The sequence below is a fragment of the Podarcis melisellensis genome, assembly GCF_964234715.1.
Source record: "Podarcis melisellensis genome assembly, chromosome: 12".
Lineage (NCBI taxonomy): Eukaryota > Metazoa > Chordata > Lepidosauria > Squamata > Lacertidae > Podarcis > Podarcis melisellensis.
In genome coordinates, this window is record NC_138544.1 from 48,195,205 (window position 1) to 48,216,165 (window position 20,961).

A 20,961-nucleotide genomic window follows, 5' to 3' on the forward strand; every position below is an offset into this window, starting at 1 on the left:
TTGAGTGTATTTGGCTTGTGCCTCACTCACCTGGGCAAGGAGCACATGGTCAAATCTTGCAAGTATTGCCAGAAATGAAAAAAAAAGCTTGCTGGCTTCACACAAAGCATTTTTAGCTATTGAGAACTGCCTCAATTGTCTCTTTACTTGCTTGCCTCCTATTCCCATCTCTTGGTGAGCTTGTTATTCTTCCCATTTGGGACTCCGTAGAACCCACAAACAAAAGTTACCTTCCTGTTAACTATCCTTCAAGTGGCTATCCTGTGGATAAACACAGCCATTCTTCAACCTTGTGGGTTCTTTTATATTTTGCTGAAAGCCGTCCAGAGTGGCTGGGGCAACCCATCAGATGGGTAGGGTACAAGTAATATAATATTTCTGTTTTGTGAGGAACTGACTTTATGGGAGAGAAAAGCTCTCTTCAGGGACTAGGATGCTGGTTCTGTAATGTGCCTGCAATGTGGAACAATGGGAATGACTGACAAAGGGCAATTGCAGCAGGGAGGTTTCTTGTATGTTTTAGTGTTCTAAAAATAGGAATGGTGATGAGATGGAGCTAACATGTATTTACATCTGAATCTAGTGAAATGCATGAAATGATCCCCAAGGTTGCTTACAGATTTGAGGGTTTGAGCCTTTCTTCCCAGTTTCAGTACTTACTCCTTGGCAGGAATTGAAACCTCTCTCCTGCTTGGGAGTCTGTGAGGGACAAGATTGAACATGGTGGCCTAGTTGCTACTGCTACCACACCTGCAATGTCCTCTGCCTTCAGTCTCTGGTTTCGAGAAACTGGATGAAAGGGATGTAAATCAATGGCTATGTTTTAATTAAGGCCTGGTAAATCCTTCCCCCATCAATCTGACATCTCTTCCACCCCTTTCCCGATTATGGGAAGATATTCTGTATCCAATACTATAAAAGCCCATCCCACTCTGACTTGCCAGAAGGCCAGTGACAGCAATCTTTGGTTACTGACAAAAACATATGCACAAAGGAAAAACTTGTGTGGCAGCTCTTGCTGAAAATGGCAAGTAATTCATATATACTTGAAATACATTAATATTTCTATAATACACATTCAACTAAGGCCTACTCAAAGCGGACCCATTAAAATTAATGGACTTAAATTTCAACGGGTCTGTTCCAAGGAATATGACCAGCATTGGATACAACCCAATGCCTTTTTTCAGTTACCTTGAAAAATTATATTAAAACATTAGTTAAGTATTTTCTTCTGATAATGGGAGCGGCATAAAGGACATATGGGTCTTTCTCCCAAGGAGAAGTCTTCAAATGCTTGAACACAAGTACTATGAAACATGTGTGAACAGGAGAGCAGAACGGTCTTGCTGGAGCATGATGGGTAGCTGGCTTGGGGAATTCCGTCCTGCAGGTGAGTGGGGTAGATGAGCGGCATAATGCAAATTGGGCAGTCAACTATGTCTTGCCGGAACGCCTGAAAGAAAATGGTAAGCATAGAAAATACTGAACTGGCTTAATAGCAACACTTTGTATTCATACACAGTGGAAAACGTGGAAAGTGGGGGGGGGGTAAGAAAACTGGCTTTGAAATCATCATTTTTGCAACAGCTCTTAAGCTGACAGAACAGTTGAAACTGGAATTATACTAGACTACACCAACTTTTGCAGCACTAAAGTCTGTCAGTCATTTCTGGTCAAATAAAAAAAATACTCAAAATGCTTCATTGAAGAAAGATGGAGAAAATAAATGTTTAAATGTAGGAAAGACTTCTAGTGGGTTTGTAGGGCAGGGCAATATCTGGTTTTCAACATCACAATATATCACCAGCTAAATAGCACAATAAAATGTAAGGAAGTAGATGTAATAAAAATAAACAAACTGCCATAGAATATATTTAATATATTTTCAACTTATTTAAGAGTAGTTTAAGTGATTTACTAGTCAAGTTGCATCTGCTTCCCTACTCGGAGGTCTAAGTGGAATCTATGCATGCATAAGCCCAACTTCTACTTTCCTGGGAGTAAGTTTCATTGAATTCAGTAGGGGTTGCTTGTGAGTAGACACTCAATTGCTTGCATTGCTTACAGACACACTACCCATCATTCTCACATAGTACCCAACCTCCCATTTCAGCATAAGGCAGGCAGCTAAATCTCCCCCCACCCCTCTCCACAGAAGGGCTTCCCCATACTACCAATCTCTCCCTTTTTATCAAAGGGAGGGAGGGAGGGCAAGCAAGCAAAGACTGTCTCCTTTACATCAATTTTTAAAATCTCCCTTTTTAATATGGAGGAAAGCTATTTAGGGGAAACCAACAACATAAACACCACCAGAAAATAAAAATGAAAACTCTACCCCCTCTTTTTTTTCACCAGTGGGGGGTGAGTGTAAGGGAAGAAAGAAGAGATTTCCAGTTCTTTTTTTACACTCTGTCTACTTTGCTGCTGGATCTTTGATTGTCTGGGGGGGGGGGTTTCCTCCTGGACTGTTAGCAGGCTCTGCATAATTAGCAGACCTCTTGGGCGAGAGCAGGAAGTTAGGCTTAAAGAGTTGGCTTGTGTGTTTGCAAGGGGTTACCAACAGCCAGCCACTCTCCTTGTTTCTCAGTGAGGGGAGTGAAAACAAATCAGGGAGAGATGGTGTGGAAGATACTGGTTAAGCTTAAAGAGTTTGCTGGTTTGTGTGAGGGGTTTGGAAGGAGTGAAGAGTGAGAGAGCAAACAAAGGAGAGCTGATGCCTGCAAAATATCAGCTGAGCTACCCTCTGGGAAGCTGTCAAGTCTCCACCTTTTGTTCTCGGTATATTGCCTTGTTGAAACACTTATCACGATATCATTTCAATACCAGTATTTGAGATGGCAATTTATTGCACAGCCCTAGTGGGTTGTGACTATTAAGATTGGGTAAAGAATCTCTGGCCCACAAGCCTAATTTCTGCATTTATAAAAGTATTTCTGTACCATCATATAAAATATCATCGTGGTGCTCAACTATAAAATATAAAACACATTTAAAAACAATCCTTAAAGTGACTTGCTAATCAAATCAATCAGCTGCAAATACCTCTAGGCATAAAGATACCCCTGCCCGTACGGGCCAGTCTTGACAGACTCTAGGGTTGTGCGCCCATCTCACTTAAGAGGCCGAGAGCCAGTGCTGTCCAGAGACACTTCCGGGTCACGTGGCCAGTGTGACAAAGCTGCATCTGGCAAGCCAGCGCAGCACACGGAAACACCGTTTACCTTCCCGCCAGTAAGCGGTCCCTATTTATCTACTTGCACCCAGGGGTGCTTTCGAACTGCTAGGTTGGCAGGCGCTGGGACCGAGCAACGGGAGCGCACCCCGCCGCGGGGATTCGAACCGCCGACCTTTCGATCAGCAAGCCCTAGGCGCTGAGGCTTTTACCCACAGTGCCACCCGCGTCCCGACGCGGCATAATAAGGTCTAAAGTCACAAGCAATGATACCTGTCAAATCTCTGCTGGAAAGTGTGCTGTAGCATGGTAGCAGTGACACAAAATACCCAATTTTTAGCAGAGACTGGTTGAGCCTCTGAAACATGGGCAGCAACTACCGTATTGGCCTGAATATAAGCCTCACATTCCCCCCAAATTCTGACCATGAAAAGTTAAAATGTGGCTTAAATTCACGACCTTACAAAAATTGGCTTTTATGATATCGCTGCTGAAATAGACATACGGTAAAACGGAACAGGTGTGAGTGCCCACAGAATTTTAAGGGAGCAGCTTATATTTGGGTATTGTATCCCCCCCCCCAATTTTTAAAGGTGTGGCTTATATTCGGGTGCAGCTTATATTCAGGCCAATACGGTAACTGCTCCTTGAGATGATCTCTCTGATCAAGCTGAGGTATAAGAGTTCAAGAGGTCCTTAAGGCTCATGCCTCTGAATTTGGCCCATTCTGAGCACACATACTGATCTGTCAACTGACCTAATATGATCACAGAGATCTCCTTATTTCCAAGTTTTGGTGCTAAGCACTACAGCTCTTAAAATCGGAGATTAGCCTGAACTTATTCTTGGCTTGAAATCTGAATTGCCTGATCATATGATGTAAGATGGATAGGTCCCTCAAAAATGGCCCATGGAGGGTGGGTGAGTTCTGATCAAGCCCTGGCACTGAAAATGGTTCCCTGAACTTGCTCAATGGGTTAGATCACTAAGATGCCAACACTGAATAGGATGAAGGGTTAATGCAGCAAATCAGGTAACTACGCTTTGTGCTGGACAGGTGGTAGAACTCTAAGGTAGATTATGTTAAAGCTTCAAGAACAAGTTGGCATTGGCAACCACCAATAGCTGGCTTTGCTGTCTGAACAGGGCACACTGATAATTCTGTGTGCAGCAGTGTATAGTGGAAGCAGTTTTGGACTTGGATCAGAAAAAGTAGTCCACCACTTTGTTCAACTCATAAGCTCACAGATAATGATGCAGAAGTAGCCCAGCCAGCCAATCCTCCCTCATGGGAGTAGCACATGCACACCACCGGAAAAGGGAGGACAAAAATGTAAATAATATGTACAAAAAAGGCTGCTACCAGTCAATTAACACAAAGCACAGGAGGTAGAGTCAGTCTTTTGAAGTAATACACATTTTTTGTCTCTGAAACCAACCTGTATCTGTATCTTTTCCCATTCAACTTCATCTATGCCTGGGCCCAACTTCTTGTCCAGCTGCTGAAACACGTTTTGACTTTCAGCTACATTAGAATCAATCTCGGAGAAGAATTCATCTATGCGGGTATCATATGAATTCAATAATCGTTGGCAGATCTCTGAAAACTGAACGGTAAGACAAAGATTTTACTCCCATTGTAATAGGTTGCAAGCAGATTTGAAGAGTATATGAGGCATCAGTGCCAGGGTTGCCTCCATTGCAGGGAGTTAAGACACACCCTTCTGGCTTAAATAATGAATCCTATTCCCTATCAACATTACTAGCTTTGTATCTGCTTCTCACCCAGAATGTGGGGCTACAATCCAGAAGGTGCTCTCAATCAGGATTAGGACCCTTTGCCTGTTTTCTACCTAAAACTGCCCCAGGCTATTTGACACTGAATGAAGTTTCCTAAATATTTTTATTTATTTAATTTATTCAATTTCTATACTGCCCTTCATCTGAGGATCATAGGGCAGTTTTTTCTTCCTGTCACTAAGACTAAAGTCAGTGTTTGCAATTAATCTATTTTTATTTATGAAACATCCCAAAGAGTTCAGCAATAAAAACATTTATGAAAACAATTTCAAATGTGATACTGATGAAAAATCTATAGTTAAAAGGCTTGTTGGAAAAGGAAGGTCTTCAACAAACACCAAAAATATAAATTTGTAATGTAAATTGTATTAAAAAATAAATTTTGGGGGATCCTAATGTTTTCCTTTCTGGACTGAATAGAGCGTTCCCACGTCTCCTTCACTCCGGCACTTCCCCTCCTGGGAGTTCGGGAACTTTTGGAGGTGGTTTGTAATATGGTGTTGTGGGCTGAAAACAGAAGGAGAGGGGGCAGAAACCACCCCTTTCACTTTACATGAATGGATAAGCAACTTAGGGTCCAAGCAGTTATATGTTTTCTTCAAAGTAAAGGTTGTTAATTAATGGATAAAAGGAAAATATCCTGTTGAAAAAAACGGGATATCTTTATTTCCCAGAAAAGCAGTTTGGAAAAGAATGCTATATTTAAGAAATTAATTTTGTATCTACTTCGTGACCTCTCTGCCCTTCAACTTGAACAACATGACAAAGTGGAGGCCTTCTAAATATTTTTATCAATATGTAAAGCACCATCAGTCACAAGTTTTAGGCGACGCCCAAGAAAAAGATTAAATTAAAGATGCACACAAAAGCATTGAGGTGAACTTTGTCCACCCAAGGGGAACCCTTTTAAAGCAATCCATCTTTATGTCAGCAAATTGCTTACTAATGTGTTGACTTTAAAGTAAAATGAAAAGACTGGAATTTACAGCATATCAATGAATCAGTTGATAAGCTTTTACTGGTTTAAAATCCTCATAGCCTTGCTGCCTGGAGCCACATCAAGTTAGCAACAGAATGTTTGCCATCTCTATGTGATAAAGGAAGTCAAATGGCTAAACAAACTCATGGACCATTATGCTGTTTGGTGAGATTTAAATTAAAATCTTTGGGAAGAAGTCACATGGTGGGGAAGGAGGATACTAGAACAAGCTGCACTGTTTTACAAATAATATACCTAGCTTCTTAAACAATTGTCTGCATTTTTAGCTAAGTTTAAGATAATGCATTTGAAAAGATTTAATTGCAGCCATAAAATATCTTACTTCAATTAGATGACATATACAAGCAGAGTTCTAGATAAGGATCAAAGAAATTCACTACCAAGCACATTGAATTCTAGGCAACACTTCACTCTCTGTATACATTGGTGTTAAAAATTAGCATAGCTTGGTTGCAGTAACCTTTTGGAACCCCTTTGATGTTTATTAGTAAAATCTTGAATGGATTAATAAAAAGGCTACTGTGCCACAGTCAGACAAATAAAATACCGTACATTCTACTTAGCAGTGACATTTTAAACACAAGGTCTAACTGTATAATTTCTTTACCAGTACAAAACCTGCTCCTTCTTTTATGTGTTACTGCCAAAGGAAGTCAATATATATTTTAATACATTTTACTCAGCCATCTTTTTGTAGCATTTTTAACTGTGTGGTTCTTTAACTTTTGAAAAGGTAAGACTTCCATATTAAAATGATTTTTTGCAATCTAGAAACACCAGTTTTGGAGGATCACAGGGTGACATTACAATCTTATGCATGTTTACTCAAAACTAAGGCAAGGATTGACTTCTAGGTAAATGTGCAGAGGATTGCAGGCTAAGTGCCTTAAGAAACTGATATTTACAGTGCAATCCTATATGTTTACTCAGAATTAAGCCCCACTGATTTGGATGGGACTTACTTCTCATGTAAGTGTACTGGATAGCTTTGAACCTACCATGATTAATAGCGTGCAGATTCAGCCATAACTTTCACTTGCTAGTAAAATACTACAGTATTTTTTGTATATAACTAATGGAAATCTGTGTGCATCTTCCTGGGTGCTTGAATTATAAATGACAAAACATATGAATAAACCAAGTTTCTCTTTAACTATGAAAGCCACCTTATTGTTCCTGCAGGCTATGTTTTTTATCTTCGAAGTTGCTGAATCTATCAGTAGGTACTTGTAGATAAGTAATGTGAGCAACACAGATGATGCTGATAAGGACACATGCTCTTGATTTGTGTCATTCTTTTGGTCCTGCATGAATGTATCCAACAATGGCAACATCATGATTTCATGGAACAGATTAAGTGGTAAGGGACTGGGAGGGGCTGGTTGGCAGGTGTTTAAATTATTGTGTTTAAATTACTGTATCTTTGCATAAGTAGCAGATATATGAACAAGTCTTGTGTCCCCAAATACAGCCACTTCACTCCCCCACTTTTGTGAGCAAGCAAACATACCAGGAAGTCATCAGTTAATTATTGTTTCTCTATCCATTTTCTATATCACTTTCAAATCAGAAAACTACAGTTAACTGCTTTGGAAAAAGCCAAAATATGAAGCCAACTTCAAAATGCAGCTTGATATCCTAGCTTGCTCTAAACCAATTAACTAAAGCCATAAACTATAGTTTTTCTGACATAAAGGAAAATATATTTTACCAATGACTTCTGGTATGCCTGCTTGTTGACACAAAGAGAGAAGTGCATAAGGGGGCACAAGGCTTGTTCATAGCTTTGAGACATATTGTAAAGTGGAAAGTGGGGTTCAAATCCCTTAAATATATTAATATTAAATATATTAATAATATATAAATAGCTAAGTTTATTACACCAATTGTCCATGTGACCATTATATCCATACCTAACTGGATAAAGTTCATACAGGTGCATGCAGCTATGGCCCTATATTTTTCCATCCTTATATTTTTCAGGATCAAGTTGAGTGCCCATGAGACCTTGAAGTGTACACATATTAAAAAGTATATTTCAAGTGAACAATGAGGCTGGATAACTGTGAAAAGTAGTGTGGAATCTCTGATTCAAAAGTGGAGGGCAGTACATGATTAGGAACAATGGTTTTCTATAAGAAGAACTGAATGTGAATGTGTTATTTTCTGCAGACTAGGATGACTGGTTATTACTACCTATCTGTCCATCAAACCTAGCAAATTGAATGGACGGAGCAGAGTGAGTTGCAGGTGTTTCTTACCCTACTCCTGGCATAGCATTAAGTCCATGAGAAAATAACTGTTCATATATACAGAAGATAACAAATTACACAAATGCCAACTTTCCTAGTCTCAGGAGTATTACTGGAACACTCATCATTTTCTTTTGTCAACTGAATTCTGCTCTAGACCAGGATAGAGGGGGGAAAGGGATGACTTCTTACTCTTTGTTCAAGGACAGTGTGTAGACAACATTGCATTCTGGTCCTTTAAATAAGACCAGGTATTAGAGCAGGCCTTTCCCCCCACTAGGGGCCCATGGATCAACTGCAGTTCCTTCCATGGCTATTTGCAACTTCCTGAGAACTTCCTGGCAGTGCAGAGAGAGGAGGAAGAATATGTACTAGGACTGACGAAAAAACAGAGACTAAGAAAAATGAATCAAAGAGTTAACAGTTACAATGTAACACTGTTAATATAATGATGCTGCCTCTTATGAACAAGGCATCTGGGTGGTTTTGGTAGTGTGCCCCTGTGTTAGAAAGAAGCAGCAAGGATATGGCAACTAAGGAAGAGTTGGTATGGTTGATCAGATTTTTTTAAATAATGAAAACAGAAGAAAATCTGTAGAAGGAAAAGGCAAAGTTTACTTTAGGGCGGGTCTGAGGGGCCTGAACACCTATTGTCGTGTTTTTGTTCAAATTAATATGAAACTTCCTTGTATGTGAGCTGTGTAGTTCAGTATTTCTCAGCCAGGAGGCATCCCATCTCCAGGGGCGTATGAAGATATTCCGTGTGTGGGTGTATTTCCAAAAAAATATGTACAATATAAGTAAAAAACTGAACATCATGAAATTTCCATCCATTTGAACGTTAAAATAAAATAAAATAATTAGGGAAGTTGGGTTTGAAGTTAGTGGTGGGATTTCTGTATTAGCTAAAATGGGGCATCAGTTAAAACAGGTTGAGAAGCACTGCTCTAGATCATGGCCAGTGACTATGATTATGCAAGCTGTGGCTCAGCCAACTCTTCTTTATATTTAGCTTTCTACCTTTAATTCCATAAGTGCATATTTTCAAGTTGTACAGATTGCATTTTAAGATTAAGACTGAAGCTTGATTAACATGTTATGTTTTTATGTGATAAAGTCACCTTGAGGTGATTTCCCCATATCAGTTTTGAGAGGCAAATATATTGTTTAAATATGCCCTCACATGGTGAGAGCTAGTAATTACTGTGACACAGTAAAGCATTGAAGCAATTTTTTAAACTAGGTGTGGGAAGATTCAAACCACGCATCTTAGATTGTAACTGATGCAGTAAAGTCAACTCAGAGTGATTTTGCTGCATTGAAAAGCAACATGGTTGAATCTGAAAGGTCAGAAAGACAGAGAGCATGATGGGTGAGAGGACATGGCTTCTTATTGTCATAATCATTATTTCCTTTTGTTACAATATATATATATGCTCTTAATATCTGCAACTACTTTGTGTCTCTAACACTGGAATGAAAGCTGCTGTTATTCTACATAGAAGAGATATCCATAGAAATAGATAATATGTGAATGATTTTTGGGAATTGAATCATATCATTAGAAGGGCATTGAATATGGTTTATGTATGAAACATGACTTTGCCTAACCATTAAATAATCCTTCGAGAATATAATAAGAAAATTCCACAGATTCCCGCAGAACTTAGAATAACTATTTTAAATCATTTGAAAAACATTTTTGTTTTCAGCTATGGAACTATGAAAGGTATTCGAAATTATTCCACATGGTAGTGTCCCCAACACATTTCTGTGTAGTGGACTGCTACACAAAGTGGAGACCCTTCTTCTCACTATTCCATAGGTAAAGGTCTAAACTAAAACTGAGATTAAATCAGAAGCACTGTAGCTATCCAGCTCTTCCACCATGTACTGTATAGGAGAAAAAACAAAAGAACACTTACCTGCAAGTTTGACTAAACATAAAATGCATGCAGAAGACAATTTCCAGGAAAAACCCAAAGTCATTATATACTTTTAAAACATTATCAAGGTGTATTAGGTTTCTGCTGTAGTATAACTTATTCTGAACAATTTAATAAATGCTGGACTGGTTTTGTTTTTATAGCATTATAATTTGAGGTTGAGGAATCTGGGGAACATTGTTAAGAATTAAAAAAATGCTACACATACCTTTTCTTCAAAGAATGTTTTTCTTAATTTGGCATCTTTTGGAGGCACTGTTTTTCTTAGCTTTTTATACCATTTCCTAACAATATGCCCCCGCCAAAAAGCTTGAATTCTGTAGCAAGAAAAGAAAACACCCAGAATGAAGGCTAGAAATACGGCTTTGAGAGCTTTGGTGGCTCCTATCTTGGGACTAACAAATAGGATGAAAAAAGAGCTCATTTCTGTCAGCGGTGGCTACTTTAGAGGAATGGCTCTCAATTAAATGGAGCCAAAACTGCTAAGCAAATTTATGTGGCCACCATGCATCCAGAATGCATTTGCACCAGTTATTGTTTTTTGTCTTCCACCACTACTAGAACATGACAGGCTCTCCCACAGCAGCAAAACATAGCCCTTGACTGCGAGCTCCTGACTAGACACTTCCATTTTTTACCATTTCACAGTAATTACTGCTGCTACTACAAGTTAGAAAGATTTTCTATAGGTAGAAATATTATTATGGTCTTTCTTTTATCTTTAAAATCTTGCTAGCAGGTCATTTGGTTTCGCATACATCTACCATCAAAAGCAGTGGTGTCCAAACTTTTTTCAAACAGGGCCAGATTTGATGAAGTGAAGGGCCGTGGGGGCCGACCAAAGTTGTTGCGCTTTTTTTAGGATTGAAGTTGTTGAGCTTTTTAAATTTCTAGCAGTTTCGTAGTAACTACTATTCCACTGCACCAGTAGAGGCACTTGCATGGACCACATGGTCTGGAATGAGCCTGGAAAATGATTACACATTTTCTGAGCAAAATCAACCTTAACTTAGTATCTGCCTCAAAGTAACAATCTGCATAGAGGCTTTGCATCTCTGCTTAAATATGAGATGATTAAATTGTAACAATTAAATGTTAACCATTAAAATGTAAATAAAAAAAGTTAAAGTATCATTCTCTAGCTCCTGTATAACATTGCACCCATCACTGTGTAGTGTCTTCTGTGTATGCAGATCTCCCAATAAATGTTTCTCAGTGAAAACAGTTTTGTCATTTGCCAGTCATCCTTACCTTGTAGCACACTTTATTTTAAATAGGCGTGCTCCATCATGAATTACTCGGGTCTGATACTGGATCTTTCTACACATTGGACAGGTCTTTTTACCCGCAAATCTTTCAAAAGCTTTCAGGCATGCCTAGAAAAATAACATTCAGTTTTACCTTTAAATCTGCTTGAAATGTGTTCTCCCCCACCATCTTTATACATATGGGTTTGTGGGAACTAGCAGGAACTTGCAGCAGGGGGAAGCGAATGTACATGATGCTAAAATTCTGGAAGCGGGTTATTTCAAAGTAATGGAATTGGAATGGGGAGAGGAGTTCCTACAATTCCTGATCTGTTTCTGTTCTTCCTCTACTTCCATGTTGTCTAGGCACTTTTTGCCATACTTATTAGAACACTACTCAGACTGCCAATTCCAGATTTACTTTAATAAACAGTGTTGGCTCTTTAAGAGGAATATCAGACTATTTATAAAACTACTGTAATAAAACAACTATGAAGCAGCTAGAGTAAGTAAAGAGCCACACATAGTTAAATCTTGCAAATTGTTTATTCTTATACCCAGTTAAATCTTGCACATTGTTGATTCTGATACACTTAACTATTAAATGGAATGCAACACTAGGTCCACTGACTTAACTAGAACCTAAAGAGTGCATAACTACATGCAATTGTGGTACGTTTGCCTTTATATATATGAATGATAACATTTCACAATAAGATAAAGGACACTGATCCATCTCGCATGTACAGCTAAGCCAAACTATGGCTTAGTGTGCTCTCTTGGAGATCACAATTACTTTGTTCATTCTTCAATCCTACCATGGAGAACTAAGCCATGGTTTAATTCAGCACATCATCTGAACCTGGGCTCATGGTTTATCTTGCTTCAGACAAGCTATGTGCTGTAAACCAAGATAGGTTCATGATTTACAACATGCCATTGTTGTGTTAAGGAGACAAATCATGAGTCTGGGTTTGGGCAACACACTATGTTTATGTTGAACTGCAGCTAAGCTTACAGCAACAGCAGCAGCAGAGGCAGCAGCAGCGGCAGGAACAGAGGAGGAGCAAAACAGCCAGAATCTTTTCTCCAGGAGTTCATGTATTCCTGCTAAACCACGGCTTGGCTTAGTGTTACAAGAAAGAGCAACTATCTCAAAACAGTATATCCTCAAATTATTTCAATTTGTGAATCTTAGAAACAAAAGACTGACTTCAACACTTTAAATTCACATTAGTTCTACAATGTACAAGACTGTTTTGATGCACATTTCACTTTTAATAAACGTAGGGTTTACTTACTTTGTGAAACACATGAGAACATGACAGCAGCACCTGTTAGGAGAGAATAAAAACATCTTGTGAAACTTAAAAGTTCAAAATATATATACTACTATTGGTATAACTAGTGAAAATTGCCAATGGTATGTCAGATAAATAGCTTTCGTTGAAGAAATAGAATATTTAGGGCTCAAACACAATGTGTAATTCTTTATCTAGCAAAACTTACATTAACAATTTGGGGGATTTGGCTAGAATAACAATCTGCAACTTCAGATCAAGAACAAAAAGTTGCAGTAACTACTTTGAAAAGTTGTTTCCTAAACTATATTGGCTTTCCCTTTCTTAAAAGCGTGATTGCAAGCAATTAAGAAATTCTACCTTAGTACAATTGAAATTCCTAAAAATGATCATGAACTCTGCTCAGGAAATGGTGGTGGTGATGATGATGATGATAATAATGATAATGATAATAATAAGTTTTTATTATTGACTGTAATACATAAACTTAAGGATCTTCTAAAGTTTTCCAACTCCTGTGGCCTGCTTCTCTCCCCCTCTCCTGGTTTACAAAAATGGTGCAACTTTTGAGCTATTTCACAAGGCCTAGACCTGAGCTATTTATAGTAGCTACACAAGGTACTCTGCATTAAAAAGCATGTTCCAGCTCTTTGTTGACAGAAGACTACTTGGGGAAGAGGAATTCAATGCTTGCTCAGGAGTAGCAAACTATTCCATTCTCTCAGAAACGTTGGGAAGTGGTCCAACTTTTCCTATGCCCAACTTCAGCATACATTCTATGAATACACATTGATACAAAAAGACCCTGTGCAGTGGCAAAATGATAATAATTTAAGTTTTGCTATCATCTCCCAACGCTTTGACTGTGATTTCAGTCCATATTTCAACATATTCATAGGATAGCTGACTTAATGCTAAGACAGACAAAATACCTGTGGCTGAAGTGCAAATTCTTCTCTGCATATGGCACAAGGTTGAACTGAATCTCCTTGTTTTATGGATCGTTGTTTCACATGCTCCCATTCCTCAATGGTTAGTGGCATGGCAGGAGGTTCCACCAACCCAAGTTGCTGAGCTATAGACACAAAGTCCAAAATATGGTAATGACATTGACACACATTAAAGCTTTTTCCTCATGGAAGCTTTCCTCCTTCTCTGTATACAAACATACATCCATATACCATGCCAGCACAGGTTTGAAAATAATGGCTCTGATTAAAGTAACAGAATAATAGGCAATAAGTGAATTCAACTTTATTTGTCCCCTTTTAAAATGGAATTCTGTTGGACAGAGTTCTTTCAGACAGTGTGCAGGCTGGCTTTAGTCCCACAAGAAACCACCAAAAATTAATGCTTTGTGCATGTGCACATATTAAACTTATTACTAATCTGAATATTAAAATTTACATTTAAATGAAAAATTAATTGGTTTGTTTTATGAACCCTTAAGTCTCACTTATTCAGAGTGGCAGATGTGCCATCTGAAAGCAGCACACAACAGGTAAACTATAGTTTTTTCAGGCAAGCCAAACCTCTGACAACTCTTCAACTGAAGTTACTGAGAGAATATGTGCAGAGCAGGGTGCCAACAAACAAAATTCTGAATCAAAAATAGATGGTCAGAACATCTTAGTTTATAGACTTCAGATCCCATCCCTGTATGTATATTTGTATTTACCTACAATAGCACGGAAACCATTCCATGTTATGACTCACAGAAAGTGCATTGAACAATTAAACAAATGCAGACTGATCAACTGATTGTAAATTTCTTGGAACTTGCAGGCTTATTTGTTTGAACCAGCAGAAGGTGTGATTCACCCTTCCACCTAGTATCTTGGTCATCAAGCCAGTTCAAGTGTTCTTTGAAGGCAGTTCTTAATCCTTTTTGCAGTTCTGAAAGATGTAGCAGGCTTCAATGTTTCTGAGAAATCCTTTGTCATATATGAATTGACTTTCCTCATATATTGCACAATAGCAGCAGCAAGCCCAGTTTGGGCCTATACAGTATGACTGCGCCAGAGATTTGTGTGCATGTCCAATCTGGATCCCTCCCAATTCTGATGGCTTTTTATTTGCATGGGCATTTGCTATGCAGCTTAAAGGTGGGGTGCAAGTGCTTTAAATACACAAACAAATGTAAGATGCCTTTTTAAAAATGCAGTTGAGATATTAGCAGAAAGAAAGAGGTCCAAGATGTAGGATGATGTACGGAAACCAAGATCTTAACAATTTTTGGCAGGGTTGAACTATGAAGTCCCTTTTCCCAGAGAGTTATGTGATTGCATACCTACATATCTTAATGAGCTTCCAGTTGCAGACTTCTAACATACCTGTAAGTATCTAATGTGCTTGCAGGATTAGAGTTATAAACCTCTGGAAATGCTTGAGTCACATTTTTTAAGTGCCGGGGGAAGGGATTGAAAGGGAAAGAAAGGCTAAATGCTTTTCTGTTATTGGGTTAATAAGAGTTAGCTAGAAACTTTAGGAGTCAGAAAAGTGTAGACATTTGAGCTGGGCAGGCCTTCCTGATTGCCAGATAATATAACATGTTATCTCATGGCAATATTATGTGTTGCCTGTGCAACTCCTGTTTCCTGAGGCAGGCTTCTAAGCTTCTGCATCCATGTGTTTTTATTATGAGACACGTCTGCTTCTTGATTTGAAGTGTTTAACTACAGGCATTATTCATGGGTTTGCCCTAAAATCATTATGAAAACATAACTTGTAAAGTTTTGAGCAAGGGGTAGGTAAAGGTTAAGTAAAAGTTTTATGCCCAGACTAGTAACTGCCTTTTGAAAAAGCAATAGTTGCCCAAGTGCTTATCCCACCTGCAGTAATAATACAACTCTAGATGGTGCTAATACAGTTTAATTGCACTGTATTTTCAGTTCACTGATATAAAGAGCGAACCTCAGTTCACTCTTTCAAAAAGTTATTTATTCTAGAAGGGTTGTCTTTTGCTATTCCTTATCACAGTGGAAATTTACATATATGGGTGAGGAGGAAACAATACATTATTTTAAAGACATTGCCCCTTAACCCAAAGCCAGAGCTACTATTTTAAAGGGTGAAGTCACAAAGTATATTATGCATGCAAGTAAGTAAGTAAGTAAGTAAGTCCTAGCCTTCGTGAGATACCTCTTTATGTTAGCAAACATAATCAGTGAACACAATTATCAAAGATATAGTCAGCACCTTCTGTGGTTTCCCCCCTCAACCACTGTAATCTATTACATTTCAACTGAAGCTAATCATAGCCATATCAATTCACAAATTAGGTTTTCACCTCCCCACCATTTTTTTTTTACTCTAAGTCTTGAAATGAATTAGCCTTGGTCTTTAAAACTTTCCTTCTACTTATCATATTTAGAACCTCCATGTTCAGAGACAGTATTATCTCTGAATAGTAGGTGCTTAGACAAACCAGGTCAGGCTCTCTTTTTGCCCTGCTCATAAGCTTCCAAACAGTGCAGACTACATGGGTCTACTTGTAAGGAGAAGTAGGACTCTTCTTCTGCTTTGTTGCAATATGGAAAAAAAATACTTATTATAATTTAATTAATATTCTTTCAAATAACACATTGTAACATAATTTACCTAACGTGAGAGGCTGAGGACAAGGATCAAGAACATACTCCTTTTCTGGATCTTCATTTTTTTGTTGGTGCCTGCTTGTTTTCTTTAGTCCAGTATCAACTACTGCTCTGATTGTCTCCTTCTTCACAGGCTTGTATGAATTCTTTTTACTCTGTGTCTTTGACTTAAAAGGATCTGCTAATGAAAGATTCTGCAGCTGAAGATTATGTAAAATGTGATCTTGTAATGCCACGGCGGTAAGTGCTACAGAGTCTCGTTTGGAGGAACTCCCCTAAATAAAGTTTCATAATTATTATTATAAATTACTTCTGTATGTGTACGTTATGTACTGCATATTAAACAACAAAAGAAATTCAGCCCTTAGCCAATGATGGTTTTTTCGCTTGACAGAGGCTTTATACTCTTACAACTCCCATGCTTGAAGTCTTACTAATATACAATTACCATAATATGAAACATAAGATTGATGTTTGACACATCCTAACTTTTACTTATATAAAGGCAAAAGAAATCTTTGATTTATCATTTATATTAAATAAAATAGCAGCAATTTTTAAACTTAATTACTGAACCCATAATTATTATGTGCAATAAACTCATTATGAACTATAAAAGTTTGACATGCCTAAACATATTTTGTTTCGATGTAATTAAAAACCAAACCTTAGGCTACTCTTGCCTTCCAAAGCAACTGCACATTAAAAAAAACCCATGTCAGTAGATAATATTCTACATACATCAAATGGGCCTATTTATAATACCTTATTGTAAAAGTTACAATTTTTAGCATGTTTTACAACCATACAATTCATGCACCTTGCTATACTTTGTTTGCATCATGGAACTGGAGGCAATGATGATTTCGTTATCTTCAGTATGGAAGGATGCTTCACTGATCTAAACATTTGATAGAACCGACTGTCAAAACTGTGTCCTAAAACAACAAATACAAACACTAGAGAAGTAATTGGAATGATAACCCAAAATATAATGTGTATGTAGCACAATGGCACATGTTGAAGTTGCTCTATGAGACAGGTGGGGCCAGTCTATTATGCCATGAGTCAGTTTCAGCATCACAGCTGAATGCTATAAAACAGGCATGCCTATTTCTGGTGACATATGTGGTGGACAAAAAGTCTTCAGGAATATATTTGGAAGAGCTGGCCTCTCAAAGACTTAAGTGAGCTCTTATAAAATACATTTCTCAGTTCTTCAATTGTTCCAACAGTTTCCATGTCACAGGTTTAACATTATTTTTCATTGTTGCTTGGCTATCCTAGATGGTTGACTAAAACCTGAAGCAAGCTGCTTTCTTCTAAAATGTTTCAAATAGTCTACATTTTCTATTAGATAAAAAATAATTTATTAACTTAAGATTTCCTCTTGACTTCTTCTTTAATAATATTCAAAGCATGACTGACTAGATGAGTTACTAGTTCCTTTATTCTTCCACAATATAAAAATATTCTTTCTCGGTCATCTTCTGTTTCTAATTGTCTCCCAGTACTACCTCACTTATGGTATCTTCTTATTAATCAGAAACCTTGGCCTCCCCATTTGCTAATCTTTGCTGTAACCAAAAATCTTACTTTTTTGGGGGCGAATTATCTGTAGATATGCACATTACTATCTTAAGGATATAATTCCAAGCATAGTTACTTGGAGTAATTATTACTTTAAATCAACAGGACGTGCTCCAAAGCATGGACAGGACTGAGCAGCAACATTTAATTAAACAAAATCTAGTAAAAGATAATTGCAACTAAATCCCTTTGAAAGCAACGGGATGTGAGTTTGTTGTAAGTAAGCTAGGCATCATTTCTTTTAGGGGGACTTCAGAACAGACTGTTAGTGGATTGTGTGATTGTGTCCATTGTGGTTTTCCCTCTACTGGCACCTAACACCCCATAACACTGTGCTTTATTTATGATTCCTACTTCAATCACCCCCCTCTACTTCTCTCAGTATACAACCTCTTAATCTTATGAACACATAAGATACATTAACAGGAATTCAATTTTATCCTGATTTTTTAAAAACTGAAGTACAATGTAGCTCTCCTCCAACTGTCACTAAATTGACCAACAAAAACATTGTCTGGCAGGTAACTAATATTGCATTGTGCACCTGCCAGACTGGCTGGGCCAGGCTCTGTCCAGATGAATGCTGGGAAGCCAATGGCCTTCTAAATATTGGTGTACTTTCACTCCCACCATCCTTAGTCTAAAAGGCCCATAGTCAGGGAAAATGAGAGTTGTAGTCCACAACATCTGTAGGGCAATAGGTTTCCGAGCTGTGCTCTATACTACTTCTACCTGTTCATATTTTTCATCACAGCCCTTTAATCTACATCTTCCTACTGAAGCTAAGCCTAAATAAGGACATTGGAAATGGATGTGTAATCTTCCTTTGCCATCTTCCTCTTCTATAGCAAACTTTGGAATACAGTATGTAACTTCCTTGGTGCAGGGGACTCTTCATTTTGCTGTGATACCAAATAAAAGTTTGATTTGCTTTTTATAAAACTGATTCTTTCTCTGGGTTCCTCACTTGGATACCATAATGCCAGAAGGTTTTGCACGCTCCTCCCAACTTTTCCATCTTTTAAAAATTTAAAATTAAATTTAAATGTTTTTACTCACTGATCCCATAGGTCCCCAGCTCTAATACTGTGGTGCTAAAAGGTTTATTATTTTTTTAAAAACCCAGTCCTCTAGAATCTCTCCATTTTAAAAAAAGGTCACTGTGATGTCAATCTGTGTTGTGACCTGTAGCTCTAAATTTGTCCTTTTCAAAATAAATCAAGAATTGGCTCTGTGCATTTTGACATGCAACCTCTGGAGTGCTGACCATGGGTGCAAAATGTTATCCACCCCTGGTTTAACAGCAGGTTGTTTTACATCAGGGCTCCCTCTAGTTGTTGTTGGAATTCAACGCCAACTAACGTTCAAAAAATGATGTTTTTACTGATCATTCTCACAGGTCCCTTGCTGTGATTCCAAAAGGTGAGTCTCACCCGACTTGTTATCTTGTCATTTTAAATCAGGGATCTCTCTAGGTGTAGTTGGACACCACCTCAGCTAATGGTGAGGGGAGTTGCTATGCCCTTATAAAATGTGTTTTTTTGGGGGGGGGCTACTGGCTTGTTGTTTTTATTATATATTTTGTGGTTTTATATCTTGATTTTATTCTGTGAACTGCCCCGAGACCCAAAGGTAAAGGGCGGTATATAAATTCAATAAATAAAAATAGAGGGCTACATATTTTCGCACCCCAATTTAAAATTATTGTAAAGCACTTTGAGCATGAATCGCATAGCATAAATGAAACAGAAAAACTTTACAAAGAGTCCAGTGGTGTCATAGGAGCAAACTCCTAGGGGTCGAGGTCCCTTTGCTCCCCCCTAATAAATTATTTGAGGGATCCCTCCCCCTCCCAAAGTTGATGGGAACTGCCTTTCAAATGGTTTGTGCATGCATCGTGTCAAGTGATCGAATATGCAGGGCAGGGCAATACTGTATTTTATTCAAGTTGGCCCCCCTGAGCGGTTAGTTAATAGCATGGGTAGGCAAACTAAGGCCCCGGGGGCCGGAGACGGCCCAATCGCCTTCTAAATCCGGTCTGCAGACGGTCCAGGAATCAGCATGTTTTTACATGAGTAGAATGTGTCCTTTTATTTAAAATGCATCTCTGGGTTATTTGTGGGGCATAGGAATTCACTCTTTCCCCCCTCCAAAATAGAGTCTGGCCCCCACAAGGTCTGGGGGACAGCAGACCGGCCCCCTGCTGAAAAGGTTTGCTGACCCCTGGTTAAGAGTGTCCAATCAGGGCAAGGGAGACTGTTTCAAACTTCTACCATCGGCCAAGCAGCTCACTGATGGTGACCAATCTGCCGAAGTTACCTCACAGGCTTTTCGTTAGGATGATGAGGAAAGAGGACGGCGTGCGCTGCTTGAAGCATCTTGGAAGAAAGGCGAGATGTTGGCTTTATTTCATTTAACTAATTTTTACCCCGCTCTTCAGAAAAGGGTGGAGGGAAGGCTCCAGAGCGGCTTACAAAGGACTAAAGAAAAGTCCCTGTCCTCAGGCTTTTGCTACATAAAAGGAAAGGAAAAAGGGTCAGGAGGGAGGAGGAAACAAGCAAACTCTTGGATATGAATGATGAAATAAACAGTAGTTGCCCCCGCTCCAGATTCCCCCCCTCAGCTTGCCTGCCTCCCGCGACGTTTCTCTCCCTCGCCCCTCAAACACTCCGACCTGCTCAACCGCTCGGCCACGCGCCTGGTTGCTAAGCGACCAGGCTCGCCCAAACAGACCGTGTGCCCGCGCGCGTGTGTTTTAGCGAGGAGCGCGGCGCGCGTGCGCGCGCGTCCTCCGGCGACGAAGACGGTTGAGCGCGACGAGAAAGATTCGTTGTGATTGGAGGTTTCAGCGCGCGCGCGCGAGCGAGGGACTGGACGAACGTCTGCGGCGCGCGGAAGGGGACGCAAAGCGGCGAGGAAGAGGGAAGGCGCAGGCGCGTGCGCACCTCTGGCGGTGGTTTACCCACAGTCGAGAGGTATCACATATTTCTTTTTGCCCCTGAAAAGCGCTTCTTGGAAAACTGATTTTATTCCAAAAATAAAAGCTCATTGCAG

The 20,961-nt window shown here is 39.0% G+C and overlaps 1 protein-coding gene across 2 annotated transcripts; it reads right to left on the minus strand.

Annotated features, from left to right (window-relative positions):
• Positions 1–803: 803 nt before the first annotated feature.
• On the minus strand, positions 804–20,651 carry RNF32 (ring finger protein 32). 2 transcript variants are annotated; one of them, XM_081882652.1, is made up of 9 exons: positions 20,536–20,651; positions 17,138–17,218; positions 16,322–16,592; positions 13,654–13,796; positions 12,722–12,754; positions 11,425–11,549; positions 10,382–10,490; positions 4,615–4,782; positions 804–1,456 (listed from the first exon to the last, which is right to left on the minus strand). In XM_081882652.1, exons 2-9 carry the CDS (start codon positions 17,159–17,161, stop codon positions 1,217–1,219), a joined length of 1,113 nt encoding a protein of 370 aa, XP_081738778.1. In that variant the 5' UTR covers positions 17,162–17,218; positions 20,536–20,651; the 3' UTR covers positions 804–1,216. The 2 variants fall into 2 exon arrangements, with proteins under 2 accessions (XP_081738778.1, XP_081738777.1); XM_081882651.1 differs by lacking the exon at positions 20,536–20,651 and adding an exon at positions 20,227–20,508.
• Between the last annotated feature and the right edge of the window lie 310 nt (positions 20,652–20,961).